The sequence below is a fragment of the Anas platyrhynchos genome, chromosome 4 (genome assembly GCF_047663525.1).
Source record: "Anas platyrhynchos isolate ZD024472 breed Pekin duck chromosome 4, IASCAAS_PekinDuck_T2T, whole genome shotgun sequence".
In the NCBI taxonomy this organism is placed as follows: domain Eukaryota; kingdom Metazoa; phylum Chordata; class Aves; order Anseriformes; family Anatidae; genus Anas; species Anas platyrhynchos.
This window is the reverse complement of record NC_092590.1, coordinates 39,803,105-39,819,578: the sequence shown is the minus strand read 5'-3', so window position 1 is coordinate 39,819,578 and position 16,474 is coordinate 39,803,105. Positions and strand designations below refer to the sequence as shown.

At 42.0% G+C, this 16,474-nt stretch overlaps 2 protein-coding genes across 4 annotated transcripts in view; one reads left to right on the top strand and one right to left on the bottom strand.

Moving 5' to 3' along the window:
* The window catches only part of MAML3 (mastermind like transcriptional coactivator 3), a 254,080-nt gene extending 243,728 nt beyond the window's left edge, over positions 1–10,352 (bottom strand). Inside the window, exons 1-2 of one of the 2 annotated variants that reach the window (XM_038178922.2) lie at positions 9,982–10,352; positions 686–850 (exon numbers count right to left, since the gene is read on the bottom strand). The gene's annotated coding sequence lies outside the window, so the exon portion shown is untranslated. The remainder of the gene's footprint in view (positions 1–685; positions 851–9,981) is intronic. The other variant, XM_072036764.1, reaches the window with a different exon arrangement.
* On the top strand, positions 5,581–14,006 carry SCOC (short coiled-coil protein). 2 transcript variants are annotated; one of them, XM_038178930.2, is made up of 4 exons: positions 5,581–5,784; positions 10,868–10,939; positions 11,037–11,120; positions 11,670–14,006. In XM_038178930.2, the coding sequence occupies exons 1-4, from the start codon at positions 5,721–5,723 to the stop codon at positions 11,810–11,812; spliced, it is 363 nt and encodes a 120-aa protein (XP_038034858.1). In that variant the 5' UTR covers positions 5,581–5,720; the 3' UTR covers positions 11,813–14,006. The 2 variants fall into 2 exon arrangements, with proteins under 2 accessions (XP_038034858.1, XP_038034859.1); XM_038178931.2 differs by lacking the exon at positions 5,581–5,784 and adding an exon at positions 10,522–10,666.
* The last annotated feature ends 2,468 nt before the right edge of the window (positions 14,007–16,474 follow it).

Genomic DNA, 16,474 nt, shown 5'->3' with positions numbered 1-16,474 from the left:
GGAGCCTACGTGCTGACACACTATTGGAATGCAAGCTGGTATCTGTCTTGCCGCTGCATCACAGAGCTTAGTAAAAGCCAACTTCTTGTGCTCCTGCAGCTAGCAGTACTTCTGAAGCCAGCTTCTGTATCGAGATCCACCTAATTTTGTAATTCTCTTGCACAGTAAAATCTATTATTAGCTTGTTGTTTAACCAACAATTAAATTCATGAACTGATTAGATCTCCCTCACCCATTTAATGATGGTGATTTTAATGGCTACACGTTTAAAATCTGAAGTATTTTCCATTTAACTGCCCTGTGGAACAGAGGAAGTGCACAGGTTAGCTGGTTAGAGACCTGGAGGACTCCAGGAAGGCCTGAGAAGAGGGAAAAGCTCCTATGCTCTGATGGGCCACATTCGCTTCAGAAGGATTGTAATGGTCAACCACACCAGAGAAAAGTGTAAGGAACCATCAAAAGCCTAAGGAACAGATACCCTGGAACAGTGTTATGTGCTGCCCATTTTTCTGCATCAATGTATTGCAAGGTGGTGGAAGAAACATTTAGCATGACTGTAGAGTGATGAAAGAAAAAAAATGCTTATTGTCAGTTTCTAAACTGGTACTCTCCAGTGAGCTAACTACTAATTTCCTAGTATCTTTAATGAACACAATGAAACAATTATTACATATGGAGAATTTACCTGAGCCAGCTCTGTTCCTGAATTAGTTCCATCTCCAGAACTACAGGTCAATGGAGTGAAGCAGAATGGGCTTTCGTTCAGAGAAAAGCAGACTGATGATCCCTAGCTGTTCCCAAAGTCCAATGAAAAGTCCTGTTCTGCTGCATGTTGCACGTGCCGAGTCACCTAGTTAAGAATTATGAAAAGCTGTATCAAATGAAAGAGAAAGGAGAGGGAAATGGAACACACAGCTATAATTCACACACTAGCAAAATATAGATTGGCTCAATAACTGCCCATTCACTGTCTAGTTTTACAGGAATTGTAATAGATTAAAACTTCAAGGAGTATTTGAAGTACTCTGGAGAAGCACGTTTTTTATTTTTAATTTAGTGGGCAAATGTTCCCCAAGTCTAGACAGACGCATGACAGGAAATCTGAGAGTAGAATGGACAAGTGTGAAGGAAAGTGGGTCTATTTTAAGACACACATTCCAGATGTTATGAACAAGTCACTCATTTTCAGACAGCAGAGGTCTAGATCCAACTTAAAAAAAAAAAATAAAAAATCAGGCAGAAAACATCATGTACACATTTATCAAAATTAAACGTAATAAGTGAGTGGGTCTGAATGCGAGTGGGCAGTTGTCATGGCTGGTTTCCAGGTGGCCAGCTGTCAGCGCAGCTTCAGAAGCAGCATTTGCCAATGCTGATACTCATTTGCATCGCATGCCCTCGGAGGGCATCTCCAAATTTGCAAGACTCTGACACAACATAGCTCGTGAGTATCCAAAACTGGGGTAAGTGCTGAGGCAGGAGGGGAAGGGCATATACAATGAGGAGACTTGCCGACAAGCATTAGTGCACCTCAGCTTACTGGTTAAATCTGCAAATGACACATTTAATACACTTACTTCTGTCACCGCCCTAGTAAACTGCTGTTCTGCAAGTAGGTTACTGTCACACGGTGTCAGTCAGACGAGCTTGGCACATGCTGTGAATTTCCTAGCACTAGCACTGCTTTATTAGCATGCACTAAACACGTGCCACGGTGTCTTTCTAAGTTCATCAAGACAGAAAGGCACTGGCAGCTGTCACTTCCTAACAAGGCACATATTTTTAAAATGTTGTGTTTTATAGACTGTGTGTAACTGATGAAGTGGCTGCGTTTTTAGAATGTTTTGTGTAAGAAAAATAACTCCAAACACTTTGTTGTATGCAAGAAAATACTGGCAAATTTATACAAATGCGTATTGCACATAATGCAGTCAGAGCTGGGTTCTCCCCTTCACTCACAAATTCTTACTAGAAACAAATACAATGTTTTTAAACAGGATGAAAGCAGGACAGTGTATCTCCTAAGGATACAAAAATCCTTTTCCTAATGCAGAATCCCCTACTTACTCACTCCATACATTGTGCCGCTTACCTCGTACACATCCACGTTTGCAGAACTTGCTTTTATCTTGGACTCCTGTTCAAATCAGCAGAGCCCACCAGAACGTCAGCCACAAGCTGCGTTACAACACAGATCTCCCCTGCCCGGAGGTGATGTCCCACTATTCTCTGAAATTAACATAAACCCATGCCTTCAGTGTTTCTGTGACTTCACCAAGAAAAATCTTTTCTATCACTGACAGTGAAAAAGCATCAGAGCAGCACCAGGCATCTCTGTACAATTACACCTTTGGAACAAGGGGTCAGGAGGTCTGCTGAGTGGTACACACAGCAAAAACATCTCTTGGCTGACCAACCTCCTGTCTCTGACCCCACTCTTTCCTTTTGGCTTTCCAAGCTAGCAAAATATTTGAAAGAGAAGCCCTGAGAAGTGTTTCCGCCAGGTACCCCAGCTGGGGACTCCCAGAGATAACAGAGCAGCACTGTGACAGGAAACAACTGCGGCAGGCAGAGGGGCTTTCTGAAAGTTGCAATGTTATAGCTCAGTTCGTAAAAGCAGATTAGTGCTGGGCCCTAAACAGGTTAAGCCCTATTGAAATCTACCTCGACCGAGATACAAGCACTGTTACACTCTTAGCAGAAACAGGGGGCACGGCGCACGCTGTGTTTCAGCTCAGTGTTCACACATCTGTGCTTAACTCTGAGCCAGCTTCCTTTTCAGGTCACCATTAAATCATTTCAATGAGCAAATTAGTTACATGCCACTTCCAGAATTAAAAACGTGAACAAGCCACAACCAGGCACATCTATACACAGGTTTTACACAGGAGGACCAGGAGCCTCCTGCAATTTTACACAGGGGGCCTTACCAACTACATGGCCCTGAGCTCGGAGAATCATTGCAGGGCCAAAGCTGAAGGCGTCCTTGGGCACTGATCTGTTGCTTTCAGGCAGGCAGCAACCTGCTCGTGTGCCTGCTGTTGGTACTCACCACGACAGGCCCCGCACAGGGCTGTGCTGGTGCCGATGCCCAGGACCGGCTGTCCCCGTCCCGCTCCGGCCCTCAGCTTCCTCTGACCGAGGGCAGCCACGCAGCTGCCAGGTACTCCCCGGCCCCTGCTCAATGTGGTACTGACACCCCCAGAAAGAGGAACTGAAATGTTATAACCAAAGTAACTTTCACATTTCTGTCCACCATTCTCCAGTGAAGGTGGAAATGGCCAAACTCTTGGTGCTGACGGCGAAGCCCACCACACAGCTCGGCATTGGTCAGCCCCTCTGCCTGCAGCTGCTCCTTTCTGCTCTTCCTCACGAAACAAGCGTGAGGACAGCAAGGAAGGGGTGCTTCTACCTCACGTTTGCATGGCTTCTCCTATCCAAAGACCTTATTTTCCTAAGCAGCAGGCCCCAACCAAAGGAAGTGTTCCTGACCACGGCACTCATGGAGCCAAACAAGCCCCAGCTGTAACTGCAGTGCCTTTAACATCACGGAAGATGCAGGTGTGTGTGTGAAACGTGAAAAACCTTGTTTCTGGCTCCAGAAGCTGCAGGGATCAGAGCAGCCCACATGAGGTGGCCAAACCACTCCATGAACCATACCCACCTTCCCCCTGAGGAGCCCCTCTTACTCGCTCCTGTTAAAACACAGCTCTTACTCTGCAGCGCTTCCACTGATGACTTTGATCTAGGCACGAACAGCAGCTGCACAACATCCATATTCACTACGCTACTGCGAAAGCCCGTGTCCAAAACCTGCTAATGATTTACCTGGAAATTGCACCTACCAGAGGGAGGCCGTATGGCCAATACAACAGAACAATATTGACACAGGCGAGAGAAGCTAATTAAACATTTTAGATGAGAGTTACACAGTTCAGACAAGATACAATACGTTCAGTTCTACACCTGTATGATTTTACAAAATTCAGAGGTACAGAACGTATAATTGCAGGAGTTTGTAGGATATGCCCTTCCAAGCAGAGTTGTTGAAATGCTTCAACCATACAAAACATGTCTGAGAAGAATAAAGGACAAAGACAAAAGAACAAAATGCTTCCTACCTTTAATGGGAAGGCTCTGAAGCATGCTATTGCATCACAGTGGAGGAGTAAAAATGATATGGAATCCTTTCCACCAGAGCAAAAACAATCAAATTTCAACACGACGACAAATAAGGATTAAAGCAGCTGCAACCACCAGTGGCCAAGAGCAGAGCAGTGAACAACAGCTGAACCCCCACTGGACCTGTGGAAGATTGCATTAATTGCCCATTTTCTCCTTTCTCCCATTCTTCTCTTCTTTTCTCATTCAGGATTTACAAGTTAATTTAAAACTGTACAGAAAATCATACAGGAAGGACCATGCACTCCAACTTTTACCAGCAGAACTGATTGAGCACACAACGTACTGACTGTTCAAGCTCAGTAAGGGAAATTTTTAGCTTCACTTGGAGAAGAACTAAGTTTGAGTAACACTCACCATTACTCTGAAAATGCAAGACGTGCTTGATTTTCAGTAATCTCTGAAATCAGTCATCAGTGCCTTCACCGACATCAACAGAAAAGCTTTATCAAAACTAAAACCACACGCACAAGCAGTTAAAGGATCAGAAGAAAAAATAAAAAGCATTGCATTTACCATTTCTGTAAGCTGGGCAATGCTTCACAAAACTAACTTCATTTTTCAGCAAGACTCCAGAGATGTTCCCAATTAAGAAAAAATTGTCAACATCCTAAACTTGGTCTTTTTCTGAATACAAATTTTGATTAAAAAAGATCCAAGTCAGGTGGACTCTGAACATGCAACCCCCTGAGCAGGAAGTGGTTCCACCGTTCACTACACCCTTTAATCAAGACCAGGGCCATTTATACTTTTAAATTAATTGCAAACAAATATTCTACTCCATGAGTGCAAAAGGAAGCTATTTTTATGTATATGTATTTCTTCTTCTTTTTTTTTTTTTTTTAAAATACATGTTCAAACCATGTTCAGTTTTCTTTAAGAAGCGAAAACAAACTGCCCTCACAAGCGGGGTTTTCTTTGATCTCATTTTCTCTTCCTTCCTCCCACCTACTATCAGAGAATACCACATGCTCACATATAACTAACTTGTACACTTTAGCCAATTGGTTTTGATGTGACTGTTCAAGTGAAATTACTCACATTCCTAAGTATTTGAAGATTATATTTTAAAATGGTGGCTCCAAAATCTGTTCATTGCGTTTGCTTGGGCCACGAGTAACATTTTTGAACATTTAACGTTAAGACTTTCCATCTTTTCTTATCAAAAGATGGAAAAAAAACAGCGAACCACCACACGCAGCCCTAAAAAAAACACTAACAAAACCAACAAAAACCCGATTCAGGTGAAGGCATAGCTCCTTCACAGAAAGCGTGCAATAATAGCGTTTGCTCAGCACATATCTGACGAAGCTGCTACAGCTCTTCAGCCTTCTGGCTGAACAATTTCCGGAAAGGAGCTCAAGGTTCAGCCGAGATATCGCACAGCACGACGTGTGTAGTTGCCAGCAGGATCGGGTAACACCTCCACAGTGGACTCATTAAGGATTTAACAGGAGAAGTCACGTGCGCACTGAAAAATGGCTGCAAACGGCCATGCTTAATGCACTTCCCAGAAAACTTCGAGAGAAGGAAGCAAAATGGATTTACCCTTGGACGAGGAGGATGGCACTTTCACCAACATTTCTTTGGCAGATGATTCAGGTAAGAAGCTCTGGTTACCTACTGATACAATACAAATTCTGTGGTCCAGATAACAATACCGTGCGAGCACACCAATCTGTAGATCCCAGTTATGAGGTACAATGTGTCTTTAGAAAATACCCTCATGTACCCTCACTTTTCTAATTCTATAGTTGAATAAGCCTTGTGATTAAATTAAGACTTGAGATTCTGGGGGAGGTGGGGCCTGCCAGAGTTTTGCTATAATAACGTATGGTAATATACATGCACCATTGGACAATATATAGCCTTTCACGGTATATAAAGTTACAGAAATGATAACAGTAGTTACCTCTTTCAAAGAAAATACGGATGTTGCTGACCCTTCCACCTGAACATAGTGATGATCTCCGACATACTCTAGTGAGAGTTCACAAGAAGCAATGTAAATTAAGTGGTAACTGAAATGAGCAGATCCACTTGAACCCCAACTATTAAGCAGTAACTGTTTTAAAAGAAACTACAAAAAGCAAAGATTGCCTCCCCTTGCCCTTCCAGTTTGTGGAACAGAAATGATTTGGAATGGGAAGTACGATAGCTCTACATACTGGAAAACATTGAGTTAATTGACAATAATTTACTTAGAAAGGTGTGGCCGGAGTATCAACTTGATCATATCATCGGCCATCATGCAGCTGTGCTAATTTACACCAGCTAGAAATTTGGATTGCTGATCAATGAATGCTACAAGTCCTTTATGTTTTATTTTTCAAACAGAAGACTGTTTTGCTTTGCCTGGTTGTTTTAGCTTAATGCATTCAGTGTACTTGCTGCCTTTACCATGTATTTTAAAAAACCTCAGAGCTGATCTTTAAAATGCAATAAGCTCATCCAGTGCATAGCCCTGTGCTGATGTCATGAGGCTAGTCTGCAGACGCTGCCACAAGCTGTGCTGCCGGGAGAGCCCTCTGCTTCTGCAGGTCTGGCTCTTTCTGTGTGAGGAGGAGCGGAACGGTGAGGGAAAGCTGCCCTACCACATGGCTTCATGACTCGCCGCACAGCCGGTAGCATGGCAGGAAGAGATGAGGGGCAGCACACAAGCTTGTCGAGGCTTCGCGTGGCAGCCACAATGCTGCATGAGCTTGAATCTGCCTGGTTTCAGCTGTTTTTTTTTTTTGCTGTGTTGCTTGCTTGGTCTCTCCCTCAAGCCTCCTCTCTTCTCTAACCTCAGCATCCTTGCAGGTTGGAAAATGATAACATGCATGAGAAAACACAGGCAGAAAGTTAAAACCTCTCTCGTTAGGACACAAACAAAGCTTCTTTATGCAAGATCTGATACCAATACCAGAGCTTCCACCACCCCCAAGAGAAATGAGGTGGGGAGAGTCACTCACAAGTACAGAAAGAAATTCAGGGTAACTGAGAATAAGTGGTGTTTTCAGGCAAGCTTCTAACGTGAAGGCATATAGACAGAATACAGTAAGATATGGGGTGAATAGGATAGCCCTGCTCCATTTTTTCTGCCAGAGGGCAACACCTAGAGGCCAGAAAGACAGGTGTAAGAAATTTTTTAATCTATATCAGGAAGAGACTGTTATACGCTTTCTAGCAAGCAGTCTTCCTTTCCTCTCCCACCTGAAGTCACAACCAATTACCATGACTTCGGAGCACAGAGGCTAACAAACAGAATGGGTCTCACTGCTGTAACTGCCTGCCTGGAGAAGAAGATTGATTTCACAAGAGCAGGGAGGACAACAAAAAGTTTTATACAGTGAGACAGAACATGTTTCCTTAAGGTGGACAACAGAATCTCAAACAAGGACTAAAGGAACAGGACTAACATAAGGCTTTCCCCCATCTCTTGGAGCATACTGACAAAAATACTACACAAGGACAAGCAGAGCAACAAGCTATGTATGCACAGTCTGATAACCTAATCGGAAAACAGCCTTCATATCAAAGATCCTTTAGTACACTGAAAAGCTGTTGTGGAAAAGCAACAGGGGTTACTGAGCCTGATTAACTGAGTGCAATCCATGAATGTTTCATAGCTATTGTTCTTCCAAAACAGCAGCCTTTTTCTAGTTGTTAAATATACAGGTATTAAAAAAAAAGAAAAAAAAAAAAAAGAAAAAAAATCATTCTCATGTAAATCAAGAAGAACATAAAAGGGCAGCAAGACAAAAACTTCTCAATCAATATTTGAATAGCAATATCAAGAGCACTTGAAACAAGGGAAAGCATTCATTAACAGCATTTTTTAAAAGGTGAAAATATTTTAATCTTTAGTGAAAGTAATACCTTTTTCAGTAAGAAACTCAGCATTTGATAGCATTCCCTCAAAAGAAAAGCACAGCAACAGAGGAAATCAAACCAGAAATAAAACAAAGCAGGGAGATGTCACCCAACAGCTGCAAAGATTTCTGCATTGCTCTTCTCACCAATGCTCAGGAAGTCAAGTTTCTGTTCATTGCAAAGAACCCCAAAATTATCTTTCTTATTTTTCCCCTCCAAATACGGTTTCCAGAAAGCCAGTTTTAATGACTGCATTTCTTACACATAACCCTCTTAAAAAGCAGAAACGACCCCCTAAATGTTCAGGCCTAGCTTAAAGAAATGCAAAATAGTTTTTCATCTCCAAGTTACCCGTAAAGCTTTGGGGAACCTCACTAAAAAGTCCTTCCACAACCATTTGTACAAACCTGCAGCTGATGATTACAAGGAAGATCAGATAGTTCACAGGCCAACATGATGGCATGCACGTTGGTGTTCACAGCCTAACACTGCAAGGAGTTCAGTTCTCCATTCTCTTTAGAAATGCATTTTGGTGGAGTTAGCGTAAAAATGGAAACTTCTGCACTCCTGCACAACCTTGCAGAAGTCAGGATGCAGTTTCATTGGAAGGAGGACCCCTTCAGCATTAAAGAGAAAATAAGGCCTTCTAGGCTTCCTTTCTGCAGGCTTTTCTAAAGAAAATGGATTTTTTCCCCCCAACTGAATGCACACAGGTTACCTCACCTGGCAAGGATCCATTCTCATATGGGGCCTAAAGAACAGCCAAAGCCTGGTCAATAAATAGGGACAGAGATGATACTTAGACCAACGTAAGCCAAAATAGCTGTTCTTTTTTATAATTTGATTTGGTTGGAAAAAGCGCAAACTAAGAACTACTCATATTCTGCATCTGACAGAAGTCTTTCTTCAAGCTGTACATGTAAATTTGTACAAGGATGTTCTGTACTACAAAAGCCTTTTGAGGGTGCTGGGAAAAAGTAACAATAACTGCACAGAATTCTAGCGTAGAGCAAGATGAAAAAAAAAATCCTCAGAGGCTGTCATTTCTGCAGAGAAACAAAATGAAGATTTGACGCAAAGGGTGTGGCAGGGAAAAAGTATGAAGCCAATTGTCATCCTTTTCATCTTTTTCTTTGTGGAAATATTAAAGGAGAAAAAAGTACAGCTCAAATAGAAAACATCTTAGAAATATATACAATAACTTCTTCTGTTAATGAAAAGGAGAATACGTTTCTATTCTAATGGTGAACAGTGAAGCCTCTGTCACCAGCCGGTTTACGCAGGCGCTTTCGGTGCCTGTAACGGTGCCAAAAAGGAAGTGAAAGGCTTGTTGGTTTGCACTGAGTACCATGGAAAAACAGGACATACACCAGACTTTTAGAAACGAAACATCTGAAAAATGTTTGTCATTAGCAGCAAGGACTATTGGAATTGGAGTCCAGGGCAATGAGATTGATGGTGTGAGTGAAACCTCCTGTAGCTTTGTAACTGTGCAGATTCAGGGTAACGATTAACGATGCCTCATCTCCTAGGGAGATTGGTGCTATTTTAAACAAAAAAAGGTTTTGCAGTGAAATTGAGTAAATTAATTCCTTTTGCCAGCAACGTCAACTAGTTTTAGGAAATCTTAATTGGAACTTAGGACATGTGTAAGTATAGATAATTGCATTTGTAAAGTGAGAGGTGCTGTTCTTCTAAATTGAACGCAATATAAGTGATAACACCACGAATGTCCCCTGGCTTTGACAAAACGCCTTAGAGAATATGAAATGAATTAGTAAGACAGAAAGGGATTACCACTGGCTTTTGGTTCAGATTTGACTTCAAGAGCTCTGACACACTGGTAAAAATTACAAGCTTTCTTTGTAACTCTTCAGTCAGCAACCCACTTACCTGAAGCAAGTGACCTAGTGTGTAAGCGCACAAACAGTTTAATAAACTCACCAGCAGAGCATTACTGAGGGCAGTGTTCAGATGTTCCACCAATAAAGAGATTCCTCTTATTTCTTCTCAAAACTGCACACTGGGTGTTACTATGGAGTCACGTTGCTCCACAAGAGAAAACAGTTAATTTCCAGAATTTGTTAATGTCATTTCATTTTCTTTAGACTGTATATTTCCTCTGAAGTAGAAAGCAGTAAGTTCATAAACAAAAACAAAGCAGAAGAGCTCTGTGAACACAGGTTATGCCATATCGGTTTGCCGAGTAAAGTGACCCAATTGGCACAAACCTGTGCGTAATTAGCATTTAACCCAGTACCGCTGCCCCTCCATCCTAGGGTTTGGGATGGTGCGTTATGTGAGGGCATAGACAAGAGCCAGGGTCAGCACTGCTGTTCGGGCAAATTAATCAACGGAAGGGGCAAATACAGCTCTCCTGTGAAGTGTATGAAGTCCCTAGGCAAGGCTCGCCATGCTCCAGGAACAAACAAATTATTCATTGTAACGCCCCCTCCGCAGGCGGGGGCACAGAGCGGTGCTGAGGGGAGCCCGGCCCCGCTGAGGCGGCTCTCCCCTTCCCGCCCCTCCCCGCGCAGGCGCGTTGCGGAGCTCGGCGCAGGGCTGCGGCCGGGCCGGGCCGTGCCGTGCCGGGGGCTGTGTGCGCGGGGCGGCCCGCGGGGAGCCTGAGGTGGGGCGCGGCCGCGGGGCGCGGGGGGGGAGGCTGCGGGGCTGAGGGGAGGGGGGAGAAGGGGCCGAAGCGTGCCCGGGGGGGGGGCGTTATTTAACGGGGGGGCCCGGGAGGCGCTTCCAGAAGGATCCGCGCCGAGCCCGGCCTCGCTGGCTGGGGCCGGGAGCTGCTCACCGCCCCTCTCCGCTTCTCCCCCCGCAGAGCGCCGCTCGGGACGACGCCGGCCGGCCGCGGGGAGAGCCCGAGCTGCGGGGATGAACGCGGAGATGGACGGTAACGGCGCGCTGGGGGCCTCTCCGGCGCCCTGTCTGCTTCGCGTGGCGCCCAGCGCTGCCAGAGGTTGCATTAAAGCTCCTGTGATTTGTTGCAGCTGTGGAGGCTGAGAATCAGGTGGAGCTGGAAGAGAAAACGCGGCTTATTAACCAGGTTTTGGAACTGCAGCACACGCTCGAAGGTTAGCAGTTTGGCAGCTCAGGTTTTTGATAAGCATGATGTTAAGCAGAAGAGAACCTTGCTGTTCTGCCCTGGCCTAGGCTGAGTGCTGCTGTCTGGATGTGTGTCACTTACGTGTCTGAAGGTACATAGACAAGGTCTCAGAAGTCTTAGTGATGCCAGCCACTTCCCCCTCCTCTTTCTGCAATGTATTATTTGCTTGATTCTGATAATACACAGTCCTCGAGTCTGCTCGTCACTGGGCTTCCATTTCCAAATAGCTCAGTTTGCAGTAACTTAATTCAAAAAGTCGAGAGAATACAGATTAGCAATCAGTTTGTGTGACACACTTGTCATAAAATACTATACTACAAGGTAATTCAGGGAAAATGGGTTTCAGATAAAACTTGGGAGTAACACAGGGGGAATACCTTAAGGTATTCAAGGTAATACCTTAAAGCAGTGTTTCACATATTAAGAGATGTGAATGGTTTGATGTAGGAACATAAAATATATTTGTTATTACATGCAATACTGTCTAACTTTTCTTCTTATAATATCACCTTTGCAGATCTCTCAGCACGAGTAGATGCTGTTAAGGAAGAAAACTTGAAACTGAAATCAGAAAACCAAGTTCTTGGACAGTATATAGAAAATCTGATGTCAGCATCTAGCGTTTTCCAAACCACTGACACAAAAAGCAAAAGGAAATAAGGGTTGACTCACAAATGATGTCATTGTATTGCTGCTGTCTTTTTTTGTTTTAATTGGCATAGGCTTCATGAGCTAAAATACCTTAGTTTGTGGCTTTACTGGATACCTGAAAAGCATAAACTTCAGTGATAAGCAGAATTAAGAACATCATCATGAACAGGAGATGTAAGTTTGTATATTGTTAAGATTAAGCAATGTGCAAATATAGTATAGAGACTTACTAGATTTTCATATTTGTTTTAAATGAGCATATCTTGTTAAAAACTGGATTCAGTTTGTCAGGTTAAACATGTGTATGTTGGCTCTCTTTGAGGTCTTAGGGTAGTGTTCTTGACTAGCAAAATAATAGTTATAAAATGGTGTTGAAAACTTACTTGATAAAACTATTCCAAGTCTAATGGCATCACCTTTTTCACCTCAAGTATAGTTAGATTACTCTGTAGTACTGTCCATATCTCTGCAAAGTAACTTTAAACAGAAGCCTATAAACCAGTTAGGAATTTTTGTGAAGTAGAAACAATATGACATAATTTGCAGGGTTTGCATACAAAGTTACAAGATTGTTTTGGAAGGATGAAGGTAAGGGAAGGGGAACAAGGATAAGCAATGAGCATCAGGTAAAAACCAAATTGATGCAATATTAATGTGTCTCATTTGCAAGATCTACCCTTTAAACCATTTTTATTTCTTTGTTTCATCAAAGAATGATCATCTGCATCATAATGTATGATCTTCCTGAAGTTTTCCAGTTGTGTAGTTAACAGTTACAAAAAAATATATACTAAGTAATAAGCTTGACAGAAATAGAAAGCCAGCAGTGTTCTTCCTCATGCTCATTGTGAACGATGTGCAGAGAGGTAATAAGAACAAGTCTTTCCTTACCACCTTCTTACTTTGTTCCTGAAGTGCCAAACTTGTCTTCGCTTCAGGCCTTAGAGCAGCTGTTTACCTGACTCAGAGCTAGCTGGAGCTTGTGAAGCACCTCTTGAGGCGCAGCACAAAAACATCCAAGGCACAAGAGGCAGCAGCGGCTGTTGCCTTAAATCTGTGCTGCTCTGAGCAATGCCTAGCATCAAGGTATCCTGTTTTTCACTGGCTTGGTTTTGCTAGAAGGTTTTGGAAAGGAGCTCAGCCCAGATTCTGGGCACCAGCACTTCCCATAGAGGGGTATGTCTAGCATCATCAGTATTAAGGAAGAGCAGAAGCTGAAATACAAAACATAAGTTTTAGGTCAGTACTTGGTTGCATGTTTCACCTTGCTATATAGCACCACGACAGACCTGTTTACGGATGTTACCTAAAGATGAGGTCTGTCTCATAATGAAGCTGTTCTACTTTAGCTTTTAAAAAGAGGAAGCCATTCAACTTTGTTGTGATGGATCCTGTAAAATAAAGCTGCAGGAAGTGAATCAGTGGATGTCACGGCAAAATAAGTCCATCTCAAAACACACTTCTTGGCAGCTAAGTGCTGCTATTTCTCAACTGTAAGCTGATAGTGTGAGGTCTCGTCCTCCCATACAGGTTGGTATAGCACTCACTGGAGTGTCAGCAGAGTCAAATGACTGCGAACAAAGCACTAACAGTTTGTCTCAAAGGCTGCTTACAAGTCTGTGTCAAGAAATCAGATTATGAAGAAAGTTTTACCTGCCAAGGCACAAGTGGCTGATACTGTTTTTGTCACAGGGTCCTATAACCATCTAACATTACTTGTAAATGTCTCTGGACTGCTTTGTCACTTTACTGCCAATATGAAAATTTGAATACGTCCAAGAACTTCTAGCAGATAGAATAAATTGCATGGCTAGTCCAGGGTTCGAGCATTAAAAAAAAAAAACAAACAACACCCAAGCACTTGACTTCTAAAAATTTTATTTCATTATAGCCATCCGAGCTTTAAAGCTGTGTCACTTCCACATCTCCATCTGCACTGTAGGAGATACTCACAAACACCAAGTGGCGACAGAGCATGCACTTTGTTAGACTTCAGCAATTCTCCCAAGATCACGTAATCTTAAAATCACAGTTGTGTATTGTAAGATTGGATAGTGATATTTTATCTATCGGTCTGTATATAGTAGTCATTTCATCTATATACCATTTTACATCCCACTGCTGTGGCCTTCATTTAACTTATGAGCATTTTAAAGATGTTGTATTTCTGACTTTACACTAAATAAAAACTTGATTTGTCTCACTTTGGTTCAGTATTTATAAACCCTAAAACTTCCTGCAACTATCTGTAGTCAGAAGGTGGAAAAGTAGGTTTGCTATTATCTTAATTGTTTCTACACAGTTGAAGTGTCTGAGAGATGAGATGTAATTATCAAGAGTTGAGATTAAAACTGGGTTAATTACCATTTTCCATAAGCTTCCAGTTCCTGACTCACTTGGTATTTCCACCCATGAATCTTAGTATACTTTGCTGTTCAAACTAAAAGGAAACAAAACAAAAGGCTTGGCAGACAGCATCCACTGTTCTCAAAACTAAAACTTGCCGATCTTTATGTGAGTTAACTTTAAGTTGGAAGATTTTACCTTTTCCTAGTTAGCTAGCTCTAACATTAGACAGAAACTGGAATTCTTATTTCACCATGCCTTTATGACAGGGGAAGCTAACAGGAGGAAATCAAGTTGGAAGAAACCAACCTCCCATGTTCCCCCAGTCCTACATAGCCTCCCGTGAATGTAAAGATTCTCCATCTGGGCCTTGCTGCTGTCTGTAAGGCTGCCTGACTCAGCTGTGGCATAGCTGCTGGGAATGCAGGCTGTAGAGGTCGGCTGCTCATGTGGTTCCAAAGATGACTGACAGCTTTAATAGCAAGGCACCCTGTAAGAGGGTTACCATTAGTTGATTAATTTCAAGCAACCAGGATCAAGTACTTTTCTTGAAATGTGTTTGGTGATAAATGAGCTACACTCAGAAACTACAGGATGAAATCTCAGAGTTAAAAGCATCAACAGAAGGGTTCCTCTTTTGCCTTTTTTCTCATCTAGAGCCTCAAGTCTCCTAAGCTCTGATATTTCTCCCCTAATTACTAGCGTAAGACTAGATCCAAGTAAACTGATGTGCATGAGGATGTCTTTTATCTGCAGGTTCCAGGTAATGGAAGTCATTAAGCCAGTATTAAAGAGTGAGATAGGCCTTACAAAGCCAGTACTGTTGCAAAGAGCACTCTCGAATCATGACCTCCTAAAACAATTTTACCTGTAATAAATGAGTCTGTCCTTCTTGAAATAAGATACAAAAGATACTGATACGGCATCAATGAAGACAAATCCGAGTTCAAGAACTTAAGGGAAGACTAGCATCCCCTATAAGGTGACCAATCCCCGAAGTAACTGTATCATTACCAAGAAATCAATGTGCAGTGATTTAAAAACAAAAACAACCCAAACAATCCCAAAGCCCAAACCCAAATGCTGTAGCAATACCACAGGACTTTTGCCAGGCTCAGACAGAATTCAATCAAATTCAGTGCTGAAATGCTCCCTGACAGGTCACAGTAATCAGCAGTCCATACTCACTGCTCAGGGTCCTTTTGTTGCCAACAGGACACCTCACTGGTAACAGCTTCTATTTATTATTGAAAAGTCACAGGCAGAAGGGGGAATCTGGAGTCATTACGTACCTTTTGCATGTAGACTATAAATGAAGGAGATGAAAGCGTTGCACTTTGCCACGTCCTTCCATGTATTTCTCCAAAAGCCAAGAATACTGGATTCTGTTTCGTGTGAACACTTCAACACAAGTATTTGTGTTGGCTGGCTTCTTCATCCAGGTTTGTTAAAAAGCATTCATTTGTTAAAGATATCTTATCAAGTAATATCAGAGCAAACAAAACTATGAAATTGTTGTTGACTTCATATGCTGAGAAGATATTTCTTTTTAAGTGAATGGACTTCTTGCCAGTCACAAGAAAATTCGTCAGGTTGAATATAAACTAATGTATTTCTCTGGTTTCAGCACATGACTGCTTTTGCTAGCAGTTTACATACCACCAGTATAGGCAGCTGCCAAGCAGCGAGAGGATTCCAGTAACTGGTTTTATTGTTTGTTTTAATATACAGTTGAAGTATTTCAATATACAGTTGAACACAGTAACAAAACAAAGTTTTTCTTATGATACGCAGTTTATTTAAACTATATTAAGAGAATACCCAGGTACTCACATCTGTAAAAAAAAAAAAAAAAAAAAAAAAAAAAACAAACAACTTAATCCATCAAAAATTTGTATCTATGTTAATAAATTCCATGTTAAGCAAGAATTATTAAATATTTTCAGGATGTAATGTACACGTAGCAAGTATTCTATAAACAAAGCCTATACCGTTCTGTCTTGGAACATGAGAGCTATAAAAGTTTGAAAAAAATCATTTGTATTTCAGTTCTGTAGATTTGATATCTGCATTCAAAAAAGCAAAACAAGTCACATTAGTTAACCACTTGTTCTATGAGTATTCTATTTTGAAATAGCTCTTAAAATACTGTAACCAATGTCTAAAGTGAACAGATGACTACCCATGTAACAGTATCAACGGAAATAAATAATGTACAATAAAAATTGTTACCAGCACTAAATCATCATACAAAAACAATTATTGCATTTAGCTCTGCACAGGAAAAAAAAACATCTTTTCTCTTAGCAGTGTGAACTGCTGTAG

Bases quoted from the DNA above. Each gene is read 5' to 3' on its own strand.
- SCOC (XM_038178930.2), top strand. From the start codon at position 5,721: ATGGATTTACCCTTGGACGAGGAGGATGGCACTTTCACCAACATTTCT. The intron at 5,785-10,867 runs GTAAGAAGCTCT...CTCCCCCCGCAG, and splicing joins TTCTTTGGCAGATGATTCAG to AGCGCCGCTCGGGACGACGC. The intron at 11,121-11,669 runs GTTAGCAGTTTG...TCACCTTTGCAG, and splicing joins ACTGCAGCACACGCTCGAAG to ATCTCTCAGCACGAGTAGAT.